This window comes from Aptenodytes patagonicus, chromosome 1, assembly GCF_965638725.1.
Source record: "Aptenodytes patagonicus chromosome 1, bAptPat1.pri.cur, whole genome shotgun sequence".
NCBI lineage: Eukaryota > Metazoa > Chordata > Aves > Sphenisciformes > Spheniscidae > Aptenodytes > Aptenodytes patagonicus.
Window position 1 is genome coordinate 95,761,195 of NC_134949.1, and position 21,118 is coordinate 95,782,312.

A 21,118-nucleotide genomic window follows, 5' to 3' on the forward strand; every position below is an offset into this window, starting at 1 on the left:
CTGCTGACAGTAACTTTGAATATTTCATTGTGATTTTTTTTTTAAACAATTTTTTCATGTTATTACTCTGGTGGTATTTACTGTTAGGATCTTTGAAAGATAAGAAGGTTAAGTGAAACATGTTAGAGAGAAGCTTCCCTGCAATATTCTCACTTCATGACTGATGACCTTGTTTTGCAAACCAGGTTCTTGTAAGAACTGATGAAGCAAAAATGCCATACTGACACAATTGCATTGTAGTAGACTGCACAACAATCCTAGCTGTACTTGCAACAGCAAACAGGAAAAAGTCACTTACTAGAGATAAAGCTGTCATCACCTGCACTCTTCTTGCAGTTCTTCCTTACTCGAGATGTCTGACTTCAGTGAATTCATGAAATAAAAGTAGTTGATAGTCATTGCCTTTGGCTTGTATGTACTTCGTGTGATGTGTATAGACAGGTATGTGAGATTCTTGGGGGGCGTGGGGGGAAACAACCAAAACCCAAAACCTAGAGGTATTTCATCATGTTGGCATGGTCAGAGTGGTGAACAAATGTGTTTGTAATGGAAGTTCAGGCCTTGGCATGATTTTCAGAATTTCAGTTGATCAAAAATTTGATGACTATGTGGACAAGATATGCGTGTATCAGGCTTAATGTTTGTGACATGGTGGATATAGTTTTACTTTAAGCCTTCACATCTAAAGACAATGGTTTCAGTTAACTTTTTTTTTTGTCTTGCCTCATTAGGACAACCACAGTCTTTTTGGCAGCAGCTTGCTGGGCCTCAAAGATGATGACACAGACTTGAGCCAGGCTCTCTGTCTAGCAGTTTCTGTGTCTGAGATTCTTCAAGCAAATCAGCAACAAGGAGTCAGTATACTGAACTACTTCCCCTCCCCCCCAATTTTATAGAAAAGGAAAAGAATCGCTATTTTGTGTGTCACAAATATTTTAAAGTGCTAACAACACAGATGAATATTTGCTATTTCAGGAAAAAGCATTCTTGTCTTGCTTGTCTTGAAGTTGTCTCCCTTGTAAATGATCTGCTGACTGCAATGCATTTGTGCTGTAGCAACTAGAGCTACAGCACAGGGGAGCTTAATACAGCTGGTTTGAATCTGAGGAGTGGGAGCTTAAAGTAACATTTCACTAATTTGAATTCCTTTCCAAATGTAGCTATTGTAGAGGAAAATTTAAAACCCACTACTCAGTAGCTTTGAGAAGAATGTCATTATGAAATATCTGTCTTTTGTCAATGAAAGGATTAAACAAACAAACAAAAAATTGATTCAAGCTATTTCTGTAGTAGTTAGTTGCAGACATACTTAGATGCAGGGACTTCACTTAGAGTATTTAAGACCAATATATGGATAATAGTGTAGCTAGATTACAGTGTTTCTTATTGACTACTGGCTTTTTGTAGCAGTTTCCAGGCCCCAGTTTCATCATGTGTACTTTTTTTTTCCTAGTCCAAGTAAAGTTAAGCATCTGTTTATATCCTGTTTTAAGTCGGTGGGATATAAAGTTATCCTTATGTGCTGTGCTGAGTAGTAATGCACTGTTGGATTGGGACTTCCAAGTTGTCCCTTCTGATGTCTTGTTGATATGTGCCCTCATACCCACTATATTTCTTCTCAGTAGAGGTGAAATAATTGACTCTGTGTATTGCACTTGGGTGATCCTTTCCGATGCGCAAGCTGATGTATTAATGGGAAATCACTATTAGAATACTGTTGGTGGTCTGGTAACTGTAGAATTTCAGATTAGTCAAATGAAATAAGATTTTTCCAATAGCTGTTAGCCCCTTTGAGGGGTTCCTGTAGTATTGGAATGAGTACTAAAATACAATTGAATTATGTACTTTCCCATCAATAATTACACGCTTTTAAAATTTTGTAACAGCCAAAATCTTTCTCTTTCAGGAAGGAGTAAGGTTCTTTGTAGTGGATTGTCGTCCTGCAGAGCAATACAATGCTGGGCATTTATCAACAGCATTTCATTTAGACTCGGATTTGGTTTGTATGCTTTTTGTTTCTCTACTGATTTTTTAATCCTAAGTTAAATATAAGAAGAGAGAAATGCCTGTCTTGAAAAATAAATTATCCTTAGTTTAGACTCTAGTCTGTGGACTGCAGCGTCTAGCTATGTGATGAAGTTTCAAAAGTTAGCTTCTCTAAAGGAGATTGGTAGAACCATCATTTTACTGAGAAGTTTAGTCCTTAATGACATTAGGATTTGGGATTCCAGACTTCCTGTTCTTTAGTTAGAACTGAAAACCCATACAGGCTGAAGACTAGACATTGCTTGGAGGAGAAATCTCTTTTTAGCATCATAATTTCTAATGAAAGGTGTCATTAATTTTCAAGTAGCATTCCCCCCCCACCCCCGCCAGTCTTACTACAGCCTGCTTGTAAGGAGCATATGTCTTGAAAAGGATTTGGTTGCTCCTTTAAAATTTTTGCAGTACATGCAAAAATGAGAGAGGAAGTGCATTAATTTTGGGACTGAGATGTACTATGGACTAATTACTTCATTAAAGATTTTGCTGTAGTTTCCATTTGGTTATGAGTTCCTAACTGACCAGTCAATCATATTTTTCTGTATCCTTTTTTCCCCAAATCACTTATGCTTCAGCTGGCTTACAGTGTATTCTTCACTTCTAGATTAACCCCCTACTATTTCACTTCAAGCAGTCTATGGATGCTGCATGGAATGATTTCTATGTATATACCCCATAAAAGGCTTTTTTACCTTTCTTAGTTAAGAAGCTCAGTCCTGCATCTATTATCTTTACCTCTTTTAAGGTAAAGGTACGTTTGAATGTGTTGTACTCAAGCATATGTAAATATGGAAATCAGTCCCTCTGCCATATTGCCAACTTAATGCAATGTGAAAGTTGCAAAGACTTTTTCCGCTATTATTTAGTGTCTGCAAAAATAAACTAACAAATGTTAGCTGCATTTCTTTCCTGGGGAGAGTAAGGTGGAGTGAGGAAGAAAAGGACCATTCTCAGTGTTTTTTACATAACATGATGGCTGGGTCAGGCTGTCTTTTTTTTTGTGTGTGTATGTCTTGTGCAGTGCTGATGTTACCTTCTTTGTGCTCAACAAATTATAACCATTTTTGAAGTTTGTATCATAGAATCATAGAATTGGTTGGAAGGGACCTTCTTACCTGTTCTTTAAGTATAGTTCTCTGTTTTTGTGTATGCTTCTGTCTCTTGTCTTTTTTAGAATCATAGAAGGGTTTGGGTTGGAAGGGACCTCTAAAGGTCATCTAGTCCAACCCCCCTGCCATGGGCAGGGACATCTTCAACTAGATCAGCTTGCTCAGAGCCCCGTCCAGCCTGACCTGGAATGTTTCCAGGGATGGGGCATCCACCACCCCTCTGGGCAACCTGGGCCAGTGTTTCACCACCCTCAGCGTAAAAAATTTCTTCCTTATAGTCTAAACCTACCCCCCTTTAGTTTAAAGCCATTCCCCCTTGGCCTGTCGCAACAGGCCCTGCTAAAAAGTTTGCCGCCATCTTTTTTTATAAGCCCCCTTTAAGTACTGATAGGCTGCAATAAGGTCTCCCCAAAACCTTCTCTTCTCTAGGCTGAACAACCCCAACTCTCTCAGCCTTTCTTCATAGGAGAGGTGTTCCATCCCCCTGATCATTTTCGTGGCCCTCTTCTGGACCCGCTCCAACAGGTCGTTGTCTTTCTTATGCTGAGGGCTCCAGAGCTGGACGCAGTACTCCAGGTGGGGTCTCCCCAGAGCAGAGTAGAGGGGCAGAATCACCTCCCTCGACCTGCTGGCCACGCTGCTTTTGATGCAGCCCAGGATACGATTGGCCTTCTGGGCTGCGAGCGCACATTGCTGCCTCATGTCCAGCTTTTCATCCGCCAGTACCCCCAAGTCCTTCTCAGCAGGGCTGCTCTCCATCCCTTCATCCCCCAGCCTCTATTGATACCAGGGGTTTCCCCCACCCAGGTGCAGGACCTTGCACTTGGCCTTGTTAAACCTCATGAGGTTCACACGGGCCCAGTACTCGAGCTTGTCCAGGTCCCTCTGGATGGCATCCCATCCCTCTAGCGTGTCGACCGCACCCCTCAGCTTGGTGTCATCTGCAAACTTGCTGAGGGTGCACTCGATCTCACTGTCTATGTCATTGCTGAAGATATTAAACAGTACCGGTCCCAATATGGATGGACCCCTGCGGGACGCCACTCGTCACCAATCTCCATCTGGACATTGAGCCATTGACCACTACCCTCTGGATGCGACCATCTAACCAATTCCTCACCCGTATAGATATATAGATATCTAGATATCTCTTTTCACAAGTTGTGTTACAGTATGTTGGTGTCAAACAGCACTTTTCGTTTGTTCATTCCACAGATGCTTCAAAACCCATCAGAATTTGCACAGTCTGTTAAATCCCTATTAGAAGCACAAAAACAATCTATTGAGTCTGGCTCCATAGCTGGTGGGGAACATCTCTGCTTCATGGGAAGTGGCAGGGAAGAAGAAGATATGTATATGAACATGGTGCTAGCACACTTCTTACAGGTACAACTAAATTGCTGTTGATTTTAGTAGCTGAAATAAAGTGTGTCTGCACATATCATTGATACTAAATGGCAAAATATTCTCCCCTTAAAATCTTAACTGTTTTTTACATTACTCACGTTTACACTTTTTATGAAATTAACCCATGTTTCATTACCATGCTTGCAAAACTCATTCCACAGATTTTTGCTTCAACCAAAAATGTCTTTTCTGTTGCAGAAAAATAAGGAGTATGTAAGCATTGCCAAAGGAGGATTTATGGGTAAGCTTCTTGATAATGAGCTTTGGCTTGAGAAAACTTGATATCTTAACGCTGTTGTTATTTTTATTATGTTTTGGCTAGAAATCAGCTAAATGAATAGCAAATAGGTCTCATTTGTCAGGTTTTTGTTTTGTGTAAGTCAACACTGTGCACTTGCACATTTGTGGTTAACTGTTATGGCTTACCCACATTTCTGAATGGTGGAAAATTAATACAGGAAGTGGGAAAATTCCCTCTTTCTTCTGACTTATTCTTGATGTTTAGATTGCAGATCCGTATGAAGATGCTACTTCATAATTACTGTTAATTGTTGTGTTTTCTTAAATCATCAGTTCATAATTCTGCAGTTTATGTTGCTGGAATCAATCAGGTTCTACAACAGTGGGGAGATCTGTGCTACAATATGAGTATAGAGGCATTACTAGTCAATATGTGCAGTGTTGTAACAGCTATCTTTAGGATGAAAGCAGTGATTTATTGTTAGCTGCTGCTGTATTTTAACTTTTCTTTATTAAAATAAAGATTATCCTAATGCCTTTGTACTACTGAAAGAAAAGCCAGGGATGATTATAGCAGTATCTGAATTTATCTGTTTTATTAAATCATGTGGAGCAAAAATTGTTACTGATTAGTCTTGGATATACAGTGTTTTCATCAATAGACTAATTCCAGTGTAGTTCTGAATGTTTTCTAATGGCCTTTTGACAGCCCTCCAACAGCACTTAGCAGATATCAATGTGGAAGGACCAGAAAATGGATATGGCCACTGGATTGCTAGTACCTCAGGCTCAAGAAGTAGCATAAACTCCTCTGTTGATGTAAGTGAATTTTAAGCTCAAGTGGTATAGTGGGGTGTACTGAATTTTTTCCTCATATTCCTCATTCTGTTCTGTAAAATGCATTACTGCAAGTCATGATTGTTTTCAGTTGTGTGTTTAATTTCAAATTATATTCACTGTCTAGTTGGAGGCAACCTAAACATTTTTATCCTCTTGAGAGGAAGAGCTTGTAGAGAAGAACTTGCTGGTAGTCATTCTCCAGCAGAATATATGTAATGGACAATTCTTTTCCTGGCTCTTCTCCACTCGAAATAAATCACTATAAAACTGGCATACAGTTTCATGGGAAAGCTCAAAATTGTCTCTTTTCTACAGCTGATCTGTTGTACGTAGAATTTGGCTTTTAATTTGGATACAATTTATCATTAATAGAATTCCTTCATCTCTGGATTTTCGTAGCAGAGTGCTCAGTAATAAGGTTTGTTAAGCTTGCTTTATTGGATCATCTTTACCTCAGACACACATCGTTGCTGTCATTTGATAGAACTCTAAAAGAATACTTAATACAGTATTTAATGTTCTACTGAGTACCGAAAAGTAGAAGATTACTATTTTGTAGTCTGTTTCCTTTCTTAACAAACTAGAGATGAAATAACATTATTTTTATATGATTAATCCTGAGAGGAGTTACTCTTACAGGGTGATTCGCCTAATGGTTCAAGTGATGGAAAAGGAGTAAAGTCCCTGGTGAATAAAATGACGGTTGCTTTGAAGACTAAATCTGTGAATGTGAAAGAAAAAGTTATTAGTTTTATTGAAAATACATCTACTCCAGTGGACAGGTGTGTCATTTATATCTCTCTGTGAGTTAGCAGTGAGGAATGACTTCCCATTTCAGGTGGCTATTTTGTAAATGTGAAGACTGTGCTAATTAGGAAAAAAGTTATCTTCCAGTTTCAGCTTTTAGATTTCCTACCCCTACCCTCCTCATAATTTTGTCATGACACAGTAAGCCTATTGTGCTGCCTTAGTATTGCAAGGCCAGTGTGAACAGCCTTTTTTCTTGAATGTTTATCTAGAATTTGCCACTTCGTGGTTAGTCTGACTTCTTATAAATGTGCTGGTTCTGTACTCAGTCTAAAAGTCAAGAATGATTTCACTTTTATTTCAGTTCCTCCCTGTCCTGACTCTAATGGAATGGGTGAATGGCAGAAGGATTCTGGACGGGTTTTTTTTCTTTGCTTGGTTTTGTTCTGTTTCGTTTTTTTTACTGCCCCACCTTGTCAAGTTGAGGTTAACTTTTTTTGAAGATCTTGATTTTTTTCAAGTCCTGATGTAAAGCTGCTTTTCAAACCCAGAATCCACTCTTGTTCATTTTTTGTATCTTCAAGTAGAGCCGGGAATGAGAATGTGCAACCGTGTTAAAAGACACTTTCAAAGTTGGAAGTCATCATTCCAAATACTTATCTTAACTAGATAAAAGAATAACAGCTTTCATCTGTCAAAGCTTTAATCGAATAGCCTGTTTTAGAGTTCTTTAAAATGCAGCCTTTGGAGTTGTATGTTGCTAAGACATTGGTATTCAAGAATCTTACAGAGCTAGTGTTTGTTTGATAGCAGGATTTAAAATACATGCCAAACGAACAGTAGTTTTTAGTAGTCTTGTACCTAATCAAAAGGTACATGTGATTGCTTCTTTTTGTGTTGGAAAATGATTTTTTAAATTATTATTATTATTATTATTATTGTTTCACAATTAGAGGCAAAAAATTCTTAAATAGCGCTTGGTAGTAGCTTTTGTTGTGTGAAGAATTCAAGTTAGGCTTGTATGTAAGCCGTACGTAGCATGAAAAATGCATCTTTTAGTAGAATTTTTACAAATATTTCCCTACCTTGTGGCTAGCTGTCATGAAGCATTGCTTTTATTTATAAGCATCCTCCTTGAAGAAGATACATTGCCAATATAGAGCATTTCAGTTATTTATCTAGATTTTTCCTGTAAACTTTTTTTTTAATTCTTTTGTTCTGTCCTCTGCCCCAATGTACTATAGAATACCTTTCAATATTCCCTGGCCAGACAGAGCAAGCCTGGAGCGGTAAGCTTGATAATTAAGCAGTCTGACTAAAACCACCTTTGTCGTATTTAGCATGGCATCGCAATATTTGTAAGCATTGGTTACACTGACAAAATTGCTCGCATATTTTTATTTTAATTTAGGTTTTTTGAATATATTCAAGCTACTGGTTTTTATGAGTACTGGTCAGGGGATTAGAGGAAGAAAAAGAATGTATTGGCAGTGCTTTCTACTTTTAGTTTCTGCTTTGTTATTTCTGTTTTCTTCCTTACTATTGCTTTTTATGGAATTTTTTTTTTACTTGTCATTTCCTATCTATATTTTATTAGTGACTTGTACTAGTGAAAGACACCAGGAGCAATTACTGAACAAATTATGGCTTAAGGTTTTAACAAGAGAGACTACCACTATGAAAAGGACTTGTTATAAACTGCTCATAAAGCATCATCAGAGCTTAGATATAACAGGGAACCCATACAGAAATTCTGTCTGGAAATCTGGAGGTTTTATGCTTCTCATCACATGGTGATAGAATATGCTGATGGAAACAGAGGTGCTCATTACTGGGAAAAGAAAAATGCTGAGTTAATAAGTAAATATGCCTTGCAACTCCCCCTCATCTTGTTCACGTAACTACTGCATTTCACACAAATCTGGAGTCCCTTTACATTTGTCTCAGATTTATTGCCTTATAATTATTTCAGAAATAAAAATTGTGAATTGAGATTATATAAAATTACTTGTGATAAATGAAGGACAGCTCATGCGTAATGACTTTGGAACTCTGGTTATACTTTAGGAACTCTATGTTATAGCTTTTGACCCTCATAGACTGAAAAGCATGAAGACTGATGCTGGAAGAATTAATGAAGATGTAAAATGCTGTGTGGGTTTTCAAGGATTTTGGACAAGTCGTCTTTGAAGTAGTTTGCACATACTTTGAGACAGGATTTACCCATAAGCATTACAGAATGGCGAGCAAAACCAATAGGAATGTTAACCAGTATTCTTTTTTTTTTTTTTTTTTTTAAAAAAAAGTGGGAATATCCAAATAGCACATAATACGTTTTGTTAATTTAGAAATCCTAAAGATCATGGGGATTTCTCCCCACATTTTGTTGATCAGTTTTTAGAATATGGTAAGAAAGTGTTAAAATTCCAACTTAAAACACTTGGTGACTGTGTTCGATAACTGAAAGACACTTGAATCTGTATTTGTAACCAAGAATTTTTGATATATTGAGATTATACTTCAGTTATTTTACTTGCTTCTTTCACTCATATTGCTTATCTTCTTTCATTGGGAAGATGCAATAATAAATTTGCTCACACTATGGATCACTAGACTATTCTCTTAAAATTGCAGCTCTTAAAAACCTGGAATGGCATTCTTTTCCCATCCATTCAGTTAGATCCACTTTGTGTTTATCACCAATATATTTCATTTTGCAGTTTTGCCACTGAAGGGATGCATTCAGTTTGTAACAATGTAATGATTGCCTTCCATGCAAAGAGGTTAAAGGAAATCCATTTCTAGTTTCAGGTGTTACCAGGTTTTTATAAAACAGCTTTTTACTTTCTCTTGTCTTGACTAACTTTGACCTATAAACACCAATGAGATTTTCCCTTAAATCCTCTCTGTGTAATTCAGTTTGACACTATTTAAATGTGCTGCTTCTTACTCAATTGGTTATGTATTACTAAAGCATATTTACAAAAGCCTCCATATAGAAGCACTGCCTTCTTGAATTGTCAGTGTCATTGATGCTTATTGTCTTAAACAGTAATGAGCATGTTTTTGTATGTTTATTTTTTGTTTCATTGTAGAAAGCATTTCTGTTTTTTTTTTTTTTTCCTGGTAAATATTTCCTTGTTTTGTCTACATTAGTAAATTTTAGCCATAGAAAATGTAGGTTTCTTTTAACCTTCAAATATGCTTTCAGGTATACATAAGTACTAGCATTTGTTTATATATTACTGAAGAGGTTGCCTCTCCAACTTGGTTCTACAGTAGCATATAAACTGGAGTTTGTGAATACACTTAAAACAGGAACTAGGGCTTATAGTTTGTAGGAAATATGAATACACGTTATGGGGAGGGAGGTTATAGAAATTGAAATGGGGGAAAGGGACAGGTGTGTTTTGGTTTGTTTTTTTTTTTTTTAAACTACTAGATGTTGCCAGTTCTAAAGGCTAAAATCATGAACTGTTTAAATTTTTTTTTTTTAGCAATTACCTATTTTGTGGCTTTCTGAACCGTTAGGTTTTCTTATATTTTTCAGGTATTCTCAGCAGTTGGGGGCCAGAACTTTTAACATGACAGCTGTGACCATCTAATCACAGCACTCTGAGCTGGAGCTTTAAAATATCTCAGGATTTGCAACTGTTACTGTCAAACATTAAGACTCAGTTGTGTTTGTGTCATTTAACATGATCTGTAGAAGTAGATTTAAATGTGATTTTGAGGTCAATATCTATGCAGAAATCCCAGTGATGCTGGGGTTTTAGCAGTAGGAATTGCTTGACCAAAGATTTCAGGATTGGGCTCATGCTGGAGAACGTAGTGGACAGGAAGTCAGAGTTCACACTACAGTGGATAGTTTATAATAACCCCACTTAGAAGTGTTTAAGGTATTTTGTTATCTTTTGAGGAATTAACCAGAAAATGAGCTTCCAGACATGTTAGTTAATAGTCTTCATTTTTTCCTCCATCCCAATTTGACATCCTTATAAAGCTGCCCTGACTGTCCAGAAATATTTCAGAGTTTCATGCTAGAAACTTCATAGCATGTTGTCAGTTTTCAGGTCTCTAATGTATTTTGTCATTTGAGAAGGTGACCAGAAGTTCTTTTTAAAACAAATAAGTATTTCTTTTCGCTTTATTTGTTACAACAGTCAGCCTTGCCAAGTAACTGTGAAATACATGCTTTCACTAACCAAATTGCTTGATGGGTCAGTCACAGCTTCCTTGCAGGCAGCTTTATGAAATTCTCTTGTCCTTCTCACTTGCACAGTTGTGTTTACATTTTGCTAATATGTTATTGTAGGAATCATACCATCAGTTTGAAAGTTACCTTTCTTCTCCCATCCCATGGTCTCTCCTGTCCTTTTCATTGCCAACAGACATGTCAGCAGCAGTGACAGAGTAGGAAAACCCTACCGTGGTGTGAAACCAGTATTCAGCATTGGAGATGAAGAAGAATACGATACTGGTACAGTAGAAGATTTTCCTCTTACCTAGAATAGCTTATTTAGACAAAATTACTAAGTTTGGCTAAATCATAAGAGCGTATTTTACATCTTTGTCTTACAATATAGCATTTTTCTAACTGTTACCATTGATCATGTCTGTTATGGTGGTGCCTAGGACCAACCAAGAAAGAAACACCCTCTTTAACATAGTAGCAGACTAAATAAAAAAGGTTTTGTGGTAGGCACCGAACAGCCAACAGGAAGAAATGGAATCAGATGGATCTAGCGGATTGTTCGTGCACACTTGTTATTTCTGTAGTAAAGATCTGTTTTTCTACACTGGTCTGGTAGGTGTAAACCTGCAATTGTACCTCTTACTACAGTAAGCAAAATGTAAAGGACTTACTTTGGCTAATAGATCTCAGGTTGAATCTCTAGTATTGGCAGTTAGTATAACCATCTGAATTTCTGAAAATATAGTTGGAGCTAGACTTAACACTGCATTGAATCTATTAATAATTGATTCATCTCTTGATGTGCATGCAGAATGCTGTAGAAAAAACATGCAATTTTTCTTTAATTTTTTTTATCTAGTTGAAAAATTACAGACAAAACTGGAACACCACACTTTTCACAAAAGTGTGGGGTTTTTTGAGACTAGTGCTAATGTTAGAATGGTGCAGACCTACTGCTGTCCTGGTTTTGTTCTGGTAGTGTTAGCTCACTCCTAACCATTATCATCTCACAAGTAACCGTTCTGTGACCAAAAGGCATACTCGGCTTCCATGTGAGAAACAAATAACTAGACTAAGAATCTTTGACCTGGAAAAGAAATAGTTTAGGAAGATTAATGAAAGAGATTCATAGGATTTGGAGTTGTTTAAATAAGATTGATGACAAACAGTTGATCATTATTTGTCTGCTATAAGAATTGGGAAGGAACAAAATGAAACTATCAGGCAGAAGTTTTAACACTAACAAGATACTACTCCAAATGCCATGTAATTAAGTTTGCACAGTTCTTTGATCATCCATAATAGTGTTTGGCAAAGTCTATATGGTTTCAGAAAACCAGGCCCTCAAAGGCAAATTGTCTAGACCATATTTTCAGTAATGGTTGTTTGCTAATTTCTATTTACATTTGCTTTTAAAAGCACTATTAGACATGGTAAGTAAGCAGAATCACTGCAGTGATTTGAATAAGCAAAGCCATCACATATGAAGTGAAATGTATGTTATTTTGGTATAGAAGAATGCAAAAAGTGAACCTGTTTCTGTATAATTGTTTTTGTGAAGTTTGAGTGGGGTTTTTGTAGTAAATAATTGCAATCAGCTTGTAATAATTGCAACTTGCTCTAGGTGGCCCTGCTTGAGTAGGAGAGTTGGACCAGATGACCTCCAGAGGTCCCTTCCACCCTCAACCATTTTGTGTTTCTGTGAAACGAGGATGGATTTTGTTCCATTCCTTTCAATTTCATAGTATATTTTTTCAGTGGAAACCTTTTGAAAAGTGTGGCTATAATTCTGAATTGCTTTGAAATAAATAGTTTAACAAAGTGTAGAAAACTGGCTTTGAAAAAGATGTTTTAAAGAGGTGTCCTTTGAAGTTTATTTCTGTGACTAATTTCTATGGATTTAATAGAGTTGATTGTTTTAGATAACTAGATTGCTTAAATTCTTCTAATGTAGCACCAAAATCACCATGTTTAGACACAAAACCATATCTTGCAACTAAGTGATAACACTTGCGGGAGTTTTGGATGTTTCACAGAGGTCTGTGCTGAAAATCTTGGTTTTAAGTATGTTCTTAAATGTCCTTAGAAAAGGAGGTGAACCCAAACACAACAATTTTTGCTAACGATCCAAGGTTATTCAAGGTAGTAAGGACAGACTGAAGAATTGCAGGAGTCTTTTGCTAGTCTGAGTGACTGGGCAATAAAATGGCACATGAAATTCAGTATGAATTAATGTGAGGTGAGAAAGACATGAAAAAAAACCCCAGTTCTAGTTTCAGATACAAAACAGGAGACTGATTTGGCTGTGTCCAGGAGCAGTAGGCTTATAATAAGTAAGTGCTCATTAGCAGTCAGAAAAGCAAATCAAGTGCTAGGAATTATAAGGAAAGGAACAGAGAATAAAACAGAGGTCATTATGTCGCTGTATAAACCTATGGTTCACCCACGCATTGAATATTGTGTGTCTTGATCCTCTACCTCAGAAACAATATGTTTGAACGGGAGAAGGTTCAGAGAGGGATAAGAAGGGTGAGGAAAGGTGTGAAATGACTTTCACAACAGGCATAACTGAGTATTAGAACTTGTTATGTGAAATGGGCAATTTAGGGGAGGAAAAGTGGCCCACAAAAGTAATGCCTGGCCTCGAAAGGGATCAACAGATGTTTGTTTCTTCTTGTACAAGAAACTAGAAGCCACAAGAGGAGGCTTTCCTGGAACGTAGTTGACATGGTTTTGGTATTCCTCGCCAAAAGATATTGGTGTTGTAGATGCAGAAAGTTTACATGGCTTCAAGGAAAGTCTGAACAAGTCCATGTATAAAAGAGATCTATTAAACTTTACTGAATGGACAACTCAGACCAGCCTAAGAAATCCCCTGAGCTGAAAATAGTTGTCTGCTGACAGAGAATTAAAAGAGAAATATCAGATATGCGTGCCTTTTTCTTTCTTCCCTCTGAACAATTGTTTATGGACACTCCTGAGGGGGCTAGGTCGACCTTGGTTTGAATCAGTGTATACTATGGGTATAAGTGAGTTGAAAAGTTGTCTGATGTTGTGTGAAAATCTTTTATTTTCTTTTTTTTTTTTATCCCCTTCCTTCAAAATAGATGAAATTGATAGCTCCTCAATGTCAGATGATGATCGAAAAGAGGTCGTCAACATCCAAACATGGATAAATAAACCTGATGTGAAGTATAATTTCCCCTGTAATGAAGTAAAAGAAAATGGACATATGTTTCCCAGGTACTGGAATTAGTCCCAAGCTTAATGAAAATGTCTGTCTTGATACACATTAAAAAAAAAATATTGGGCAGTTAAGTTATTCTTGATATTAAACTAGGAGATGAAAGTGTGAAACAACCTAGAACAAAATGTTACCACTATATTTGCATTCTTACCTTTGCAGTGTTGTAGAATGGTAATTGTGTACAAAACCTCATTTGAAGTTTTGCTTTGCAAAACAAGATAGTAAGAAAAATATTCTCAGTATATATAGGCTTATTTTTCAAGACCAGGTAGACCTCAGTACCTGTGGCTCTGTTTTTTCTTGTCTACTTGTCTCTGTGCCTTGTACTACGCACTCATCTTGCCCCTAAGATTCAGTGACCTTGTTAATCCTGCAGGACCAGAACATGATGCTTGCTGTATTTTGGCTTCCCCAAAGAGTACAAATCCTGTTGAATCTAGATAATAGAAAATTATTATGGGCTTCCTCTTGCATCATGGTCTGTTCTTGTCTTTTATTATTGATTTCATTTTCCCATTAAATTTATTTTTTATGGTGTATGACTAGTAATCTGTCATAGTATGATTTCTCAAACTGAGTTGGAAATCAACTAGTGTGTTCCCACCACTAGTTGAACATGCATTTCTTCCATGAAGAAGACAAAAGCGGGCCTTGAAGTGAGCTGGCAGGTCAGCGTCTCCACGTTAGTGCTTGTACAGTGATTGACAATCATGGAGTGCCAGCACGTCCTGGTAACTTAGGCCTGATGCTCCACATGTAGGGTCGCTGCTCTGTAGATGGAGGGATGGGGTTAGGGTATGATTGAAGGATAAAAGAGAGAGGCTGGAGACATTTTCCGTATTCTGTACGTGGCCTGACACATTTCTGGTGGTTGTGATCTTTGTTGATAGCACTCGTGGCTGTTGTCTTGAGGTGATGATGTCAACTGCTCACTCTGGTTTTGTGTGCTGTTGAGGATGCCATGCTTGTTTTCAAAAATGGCTATGATACAGTACTCAAGGAAAATCTGAAGTATTTCGTAGACCTTTCTAAATTACAGATTTTAAAAGTCTTAAAACTGTTCCTTAGATTTGGGAACTGTTTTATCTAGCTCTCTCCACGTAGATTATTTGTAGAATTTAGCTTTCTAAATAGCTGATATTTAGTTCATTAGCAAATTTAATTTGTATTTTTCTTTTCCTTCAAGTCATCTCCTAGTAACAGCAACTCATATGTACTGTTTGAGAGAGATTCCATCACGAAAGGGACTGGCTTACATACAGTCTCGACAGGCACTCAACTCTGTAGTCAAAATCACATCCAAGAAGAAACACCCGGAACTGATCACCTTTAAATATGGAAATAGCAATACTTCAGGCATAGAAATTTTGGCAGTTGAAAGGTAAGCCATCTCAGTAGCAGAGATGTAAGTAGTAATGATATACAGAAAGCCGTCAACTGGAAATCAGGGGCATGCTGTAATTCCCAGAATTGAGTTCAAAAGTAATAGTTTTTATTTAGGAATAGATAATTCAGATGTGAACTAGAAAAAAGATCTGCCAGCAGAATGAGGAGAGTTACAAGACCCAGCAGAGAGGAACTTCATGGTCTGCAATGACAGTTGTTGGGGATGGGATGTGTGCAAGAGTTTTCTTTTTGTAATATGTCTTAAATGAAAATGACGTGGACAACTATCTGCAGCTTAAAGTATGGATTTGTGAAGAGTGGGATTTAAGAGAGTGGTCTTTCTTCTGTGGTATCTTTTCTGAGACATCTAACTCTTCCTATGCATTGTACAAGGAGTCCAGAAGCCTAACCTCAAAACTCTGAAACCCTGAACCCTGGTTCCTGAAAGTTAGGTATTGCCGTGCTCAACATTTGCATGCTTAAGACTGGGAGGAGGTCAGAAGGATGGGTGTATTTGGCTGGTGTAGCCTGGTTTCTTGGCACTGTTTTAACAAAGCTGCTGACATCAGTTGGACATTTTCTTGCCCTTTTCCTTGGGGAGAACTGTGTGCAGTGGGTGCTCTGTTTTCACAAGAAGTGGGAGATGAGTTTTCTAGCTAACTAGGGAAGTTGTTCTATGACTGTTGGCTGCTTAGAATGAAATTAATTTGGTAGTAGGTCAGACAAAGATAAATTAAAATGTTGCAGAGAACTTTGCTGCTTGTTGAATTACTTCATCACCACCTTGTTGACTGGAGCAAATCCAGAAGAGAAAGGATTGTAAATAAATGTTCTAGAGCTATCTATAGGAATTAAGAAAAACCCAACAAAACAACAAACCCCAAAAAAACCCCACCCAACAAGGACTGCCATGCTTCAGTCAGACAGTGCTATGTGTAGAGATCTTCAACTGCCTGATTTATACCTTTGTCAATTAATGAAGAACATCTCCTTTCCAGGGTGGCCTGTAAAGTATTCCTCAACAGTTCTAAGTTCACAAACGGAAAGTGTTTCATAGTATAGACAGGAAATAAATGTTATTTTCTCAGTAGTTTTTCATTTTAATGTATCCCCCTCCTCCTTCCTCCTAGTTTGTGCCAGAGGAAAAATCAAAACAAGAATTATGGAATTGATACTCAGAAATTTTGTAGTGAATTAATGATGGCTTTTTCCAATCTTTTTTTAAGGTATTTGATTCCAAATGCAGGTGATGCTACCAAAGCCATAAAACAACAGATCATGAAAGTATTGGATGCCTTGGAGAGTTAATAACTAAAGACTTCGTAGAGAACAGTTTATGAAGAAGAAGCAACCAAGATACTGTATGTGGACACAAGCTGACTGTTTCGCAACTGAATACTAACTTAAGAGAATTTTTCTGTTTGCTGATGGGAATGCCTGAGTAGCAGGCTTAAGATAGGGTAAATTATTATCAATTTCTGAACAGGATTTTTAATTTTTTTTTTTTTTTTTTTTAAGAAATGTTTATTGTAAAGGTCAGTTTGTTTTATTTTTAATGCAGCCTTAATGTGAGTGATCTGCATCTTTGCAAGAGAAGATGCAGCTGCGTTCGTGTTAAGTGTATTAAAGGAATGAAGCACTGCCAGATACGGAGAAGCAGTTGAAAACAGAATGGTTTTTAAATTACTGACCCTTGAAAGTGAAATGTCTCCATTGCCTACAGGCTATAAATTTGATTTTGCCTACTGGGTAGTATCAAGGACTGATTAAAAACTTAGGTTTATGAGCAGAGCACACAAAAATCTTAGGAATACTGGTTCCTTCTCATTAAAAATGGTTAAGTCCAGCTTGGGCTGCAGGTAAATGGAAAAAATGCAAGCAGTTTGTAAAATTAACTTTTTTAAAAGTCTTATCCACTACTAGGTTAAAGAATTGGAATTGGTGGTAAGGGTATTTTTAAATACCAAAATGAACTGTGCACAATAAGCTTTTGCTACAGGGTTGTGATTTTTTAATTATGCAAAATTTTACATTTCATAGGTTGAGGCTGTTTCTCTTGTGAAGATGTGTGTGCATTGAAATTGAAGTTAATGCTTCATGACAGAATATGACAGTTGAAAACCAGTTACCTTGCTCCTCAGAAACAAAATGTCCAAGATAATAATTAGACCTTTAAAAACCTTCGGTTCAGCACAGAAGTGAGTATGTGCTGATCAGAGATGTGTTCAGCAAGAAAATTAACGCACACAAATACAGTGAAGAGATTCAAGTGCTATATACCTGTGATAGATGTATTCATCATCTGTTGCCTTCATTGATTCAAGCATTTGTTTATATTCTTTTAACTAACATCTTCTAAATTAGTTAATGTTTGAGACTTGGCAACTACGTGATTGTTTATCAGCAGCTTTCCACTTGTTCCAAGAACTTTCTCTTATTAAAAAGCTCAGTACAGGAATGTCCTTATGGCTGAGGCATAGCATCTTTGTAGGCTGATGTGGAAATTACCAAAAACTGTGAAATAATAGGGATTAGCTTTGCGGCGTGAAGTTGTCTGAGTATTTGAATCAAAACCTGTGAATTGGTACATCATCAGGAGGTAAAATAAATTAAACTGACCTTTATAAAAAACAGTTATTCTAAGTTATTTTCCTAGGAATCAAGCTAGGGCACCTTAATTCTGGAACTAATTCCTTTTTTTTTTTTTTCTTCTTAGTATTTGAGTAAACACCAATAGAACTTGAACTGTTGAAGATATTTGCATGAAATTGCACCTGGGCCAACGCTCATGTATTTATAGTTTTGCCCAGCAGCTGTTGTATTACATTTTTCTCTTCCTACTGCCTTCTGAAAATACCCTGAAGTCTCTGACTCGGTGCCTACCTTAGCAATGAGATTTTTTTCATGTAAAGATGTTTGTGTTACTGTTTATAAACTACAGTTGTAAATAAACCAGTACAATTTGAACATACCTTGTTCTGTCAGAAGGCATTTAGTTGCGTACTGCGTGAATTCTCTGAATCAATTAACAGTTTTTCCTGAAGGTATTTTATAAATGGAAGTGAATTTGATCTTTGGAGTGAAAGAAGTTGATTATGGATCATAGGGAGCTACTGTCAGTGGCATCTTAATGTAAGTATATTGGAATTTAGACTAATTTCATTAAATACTTTTGGGTGAGCCATAGTAAGCATTCTTAGAGAGGTCAAAATGAGTTAACAAACGGTCAAATTATAGAGAGGGTCTCTGCATAAATCCCAGACTTGTCAGCATCATATTTTTATATTATGAAAACGTTGACAAAATGATACAACACATTTCTGCTAGTTATTGGGGGGGAGAATTGTGAATGTGATTTGGGGGGGAATTGAGAAATAGTTATTTCATGTGTTGCTGAAGTATTTAAAGTGGTACCTTGAAGAATCTAATTACTTGTAGTGAAAAGTACACTTAAACAGGGGTATTTGGGCATTCAGTATGGAAAGTGGGTAATGTGTATGCTTCTCTATGAGGACAACAAATACAGACCTTTTAAATCTACAGTAAGTAAAGCTACAGTAAGTCAGTTCTTAAATCTCTTCTGTGTAGAAATGTATAATCCAAGCCATTAAGAGGTTAATTATTTGTAATTTTTAAGGCAATGTGCAAGCTATCAACAGACTCCTTATCTTACAAAGCTCAGTCCAAACTATGAATAATTTCAGTGGTGTTTTATGCATCTCTACCCACAATTTAAAGGCTACTTTTGCCTCATAGTGTATGTTTCTGTAGTTGGTGTGTTTGCTACAAAACTTGTATTGCTAAGCAGAAATTCCAATTATAGTACTGGAGTGACAGTTTTTGGAAAGAAAATTCAAAATAGTCAGTATGCTGCTTCCTGTCCCTGTCATCTCCAGGGAATTTTTTTCAATCGTTTGCCAGAGGTTTGCAGGCTCCTGTTTTGTTTGCATGCACTGTTGTCCATATTGTTGAACATAAGATGACAGCTGCTATGTTGTGGGGGTTTTGATTTTTATTTTTCTTTATTTTGGTGTTAGAAATGAAGTCTGTAGCAGGAAAGAAACACTCTTTCCAGAGTAAGCTTTCCTGCCGAATGGAAGCTCTTACCTTTGTGTTTAATAGCCAAGGTCAGTGCTTCTGTGTGAGAATTTGTGCAGAACTTCACAAGTATTATCCATCAAAAATACTGACTGTGGAGATGTGGTTTTTACTACATTGCCTTCTCCATATGTAAGTAAAGATTAATTGCTGCTCTTGCATTTTAGTTCCTGTTAGGCCTTACACCTGGATCTCAGCAGCGTTTGCAGCTTTCTCTTCCAGCTGCGTTTCTGTTGTAGTTTCAAAACTTTTGATTCTGTCAAATAACCTTTTCAATATAGGGGTAGTCTACTGAATGGCTGAAAAGTTTCTCCTTTTTGGGAAGGAGGGGGGTGGTGATAGTATGCAACTTGATCTTTTGGGTGTATTTAGTGCTTTTGGATATTGTTGTTTGGAAACTTGAAAAATACAGTGTATCTCTCTGAACTATGGGAAACAGTGGATTTTTAGCCTGTGCTTTTCGCCTTGAAGGGTTGATACTGCTTCACTGCTTATTTTGTGCTCTGCCCCAAACCTCAGGAGACAGCTGTTCTTTGCACCTGGAGCCCTGCAAGGTGTGCTGTTCAAAAAAAAAAAAAAAAAAGTTCATATACGCTGTTTCTACTACCATGGGCACATGTAAAAGGGAGGGAGCTCTACCAAAGAGCTGCTGCATCCCCTCCTCATCTGCAGTTGTCCGCTGTTGGCAATTCTGCCATCCTTTGGCTTGCTCAGTTTGGGATGAGCTGTTCCCTTTACTGCTCCAAGGGGCAGACTGAACAGTTTTTCTGTTGAAGGAAGGTTTGTAACTGCTGCACCCAGTGGTGGTTGTGCATTTTATGGTGGTTGTGCACTTCTCATCCTTTATCTCTCAGCACATGTTTCCTAAAAGTGGCTTCAGCCCAACGTGTAAGAGATTGATGACCCTAGGTTACCCACTTTGTTTTACCTTCGCCCCTTCTGCTGTCATGTGCTTTCATCTTGCAGAGGTACTCTTGCATGAGAAATACTGTGCAAGAGATGCCAGCCTCTAAACAACATGAATCTGCAGTTCTACAAACATGCTTTTAAAAAGCCCAAGACTGTAAAATACAGACGAGGCAGTTCTGTGTTGAGTAACGGGGAGCACTCGGTGTTTAAAGCTAGTAATAAAAACAGCATGGCAGTTAGCATATTAGTTTCTACCTTAGAAAATGCTGTTCTTGTAAAAGAAGGTGGCAGCGGGGATGTGCCAGGTGAATGAGTTACCTGTAAACTGGTTCAGATCTCTTGGGACGAGCCCTTAACCAAGTACAAGGCTGCTACGGATTGCATAGGGCTGGGAAAATGTGATGTCGGCCCATCAACGCTGCACCGGGCACCAAGAGATTTGCATGCACAGCTGTGTTTTTGCCAGGTGCTGAACTGGCACGGGAGGAGTACTCCCAGCTCCTTGCCATCCACTGGGGTTACGCAGAGGGAAAGGCTCGGCAGCGGTTTGGGCTTGGGGTGATTCATCCCCTGCTCGTTCCTGCTCTGAACCCGGGCTGCGCCGCTCTCTCGAGGTGCCTCGGCAAAACTGCGTGGGGAAGTGCTGTGAAATCGGATCGAGGAACTAGCCAGGCTGTTTAAAAGCAGTATATGAGTCGCTTTTAAACAAGTCCCGCCGCAGGCCCTGCTGGAGAGGCGCTCCCCTTTCCTGCCGGGGCGCTGGCGGGCGGAGCTGCAGCCGCCGTCTCTGCCGCGGGTTTGGCGGCGGGTTTTCGCCTGGGCGCCGCACGCCCGGCGCTGGGGCGGGACTGCATTTCCCAGCTGCCCGGTGCCCGCACGCGTGCGCCGCGCCGGGGC

General features: G+C 38.0%; 1 protein-coding gene across 2 annotated transcripts in view; it reads left to right on the plus strand.

Annotated features, from left to right (window-relative positions):
• TBC1D23 (TBC1 domain family member 23) overlaps positions 1 to 18,185 on the plus strand; it is a 40,251-nt gene extending 22,066 nt beyond the window's left edge. Inside the window, exons 9-19 of one of the 2 annotated variants that reach the window (XM_076349867.1) lie at positions 732 to 854; positions 1,907 to 1,999; positions 4,368 to 4,538; positions 4,758 to 4,800; positions 5,509 to 5,618; positions 6,279 to 6,421; positions 7,631 to 7,675; positions 10,778 to 10,866; positions 13,689 to 13,824; positions 15,015 to 15,209; positions 16,441 to 18,185. In XM_076349867.1, the coding sequence (XP_076205982.1) occupies positions 732 to 854; positions 1,907 to 1,999; positions 4,368 to 4,538; positions 4,758 to 4,800; positions 5,509 to 5,618; positions 6,279 to 6,421; positions 7,631 to 7,675; positions 10,778 to 10,866; positions 13,689 to 13,824; positions 15,015 to 15,209; positions 16,441 to 16,522 (1,230 nt within the window). In that variant the 3' untranslated portion in view covers positions 16,523 to 18,185. The remainder of the gene's footprint in view (positions 1 to 731; positions 855 to 1,906; positions 2,000 to 4,367; positions 4,539 to 4,757; positions 4,801 to 5,508; positions 5,619 to 6,278; positions 6,422 to 7,630; positions 7,676 to 10,777; positions 10,867 to 13,688; positions 13,825 to 15,014; positions 15,210 to 16,440) is intronic. The other variant, XM_076349876.1, reaches the window with a different exon arrangement.
• Positions 18,186 to 21,118: the final 2,933 nt, after the last annotated feature.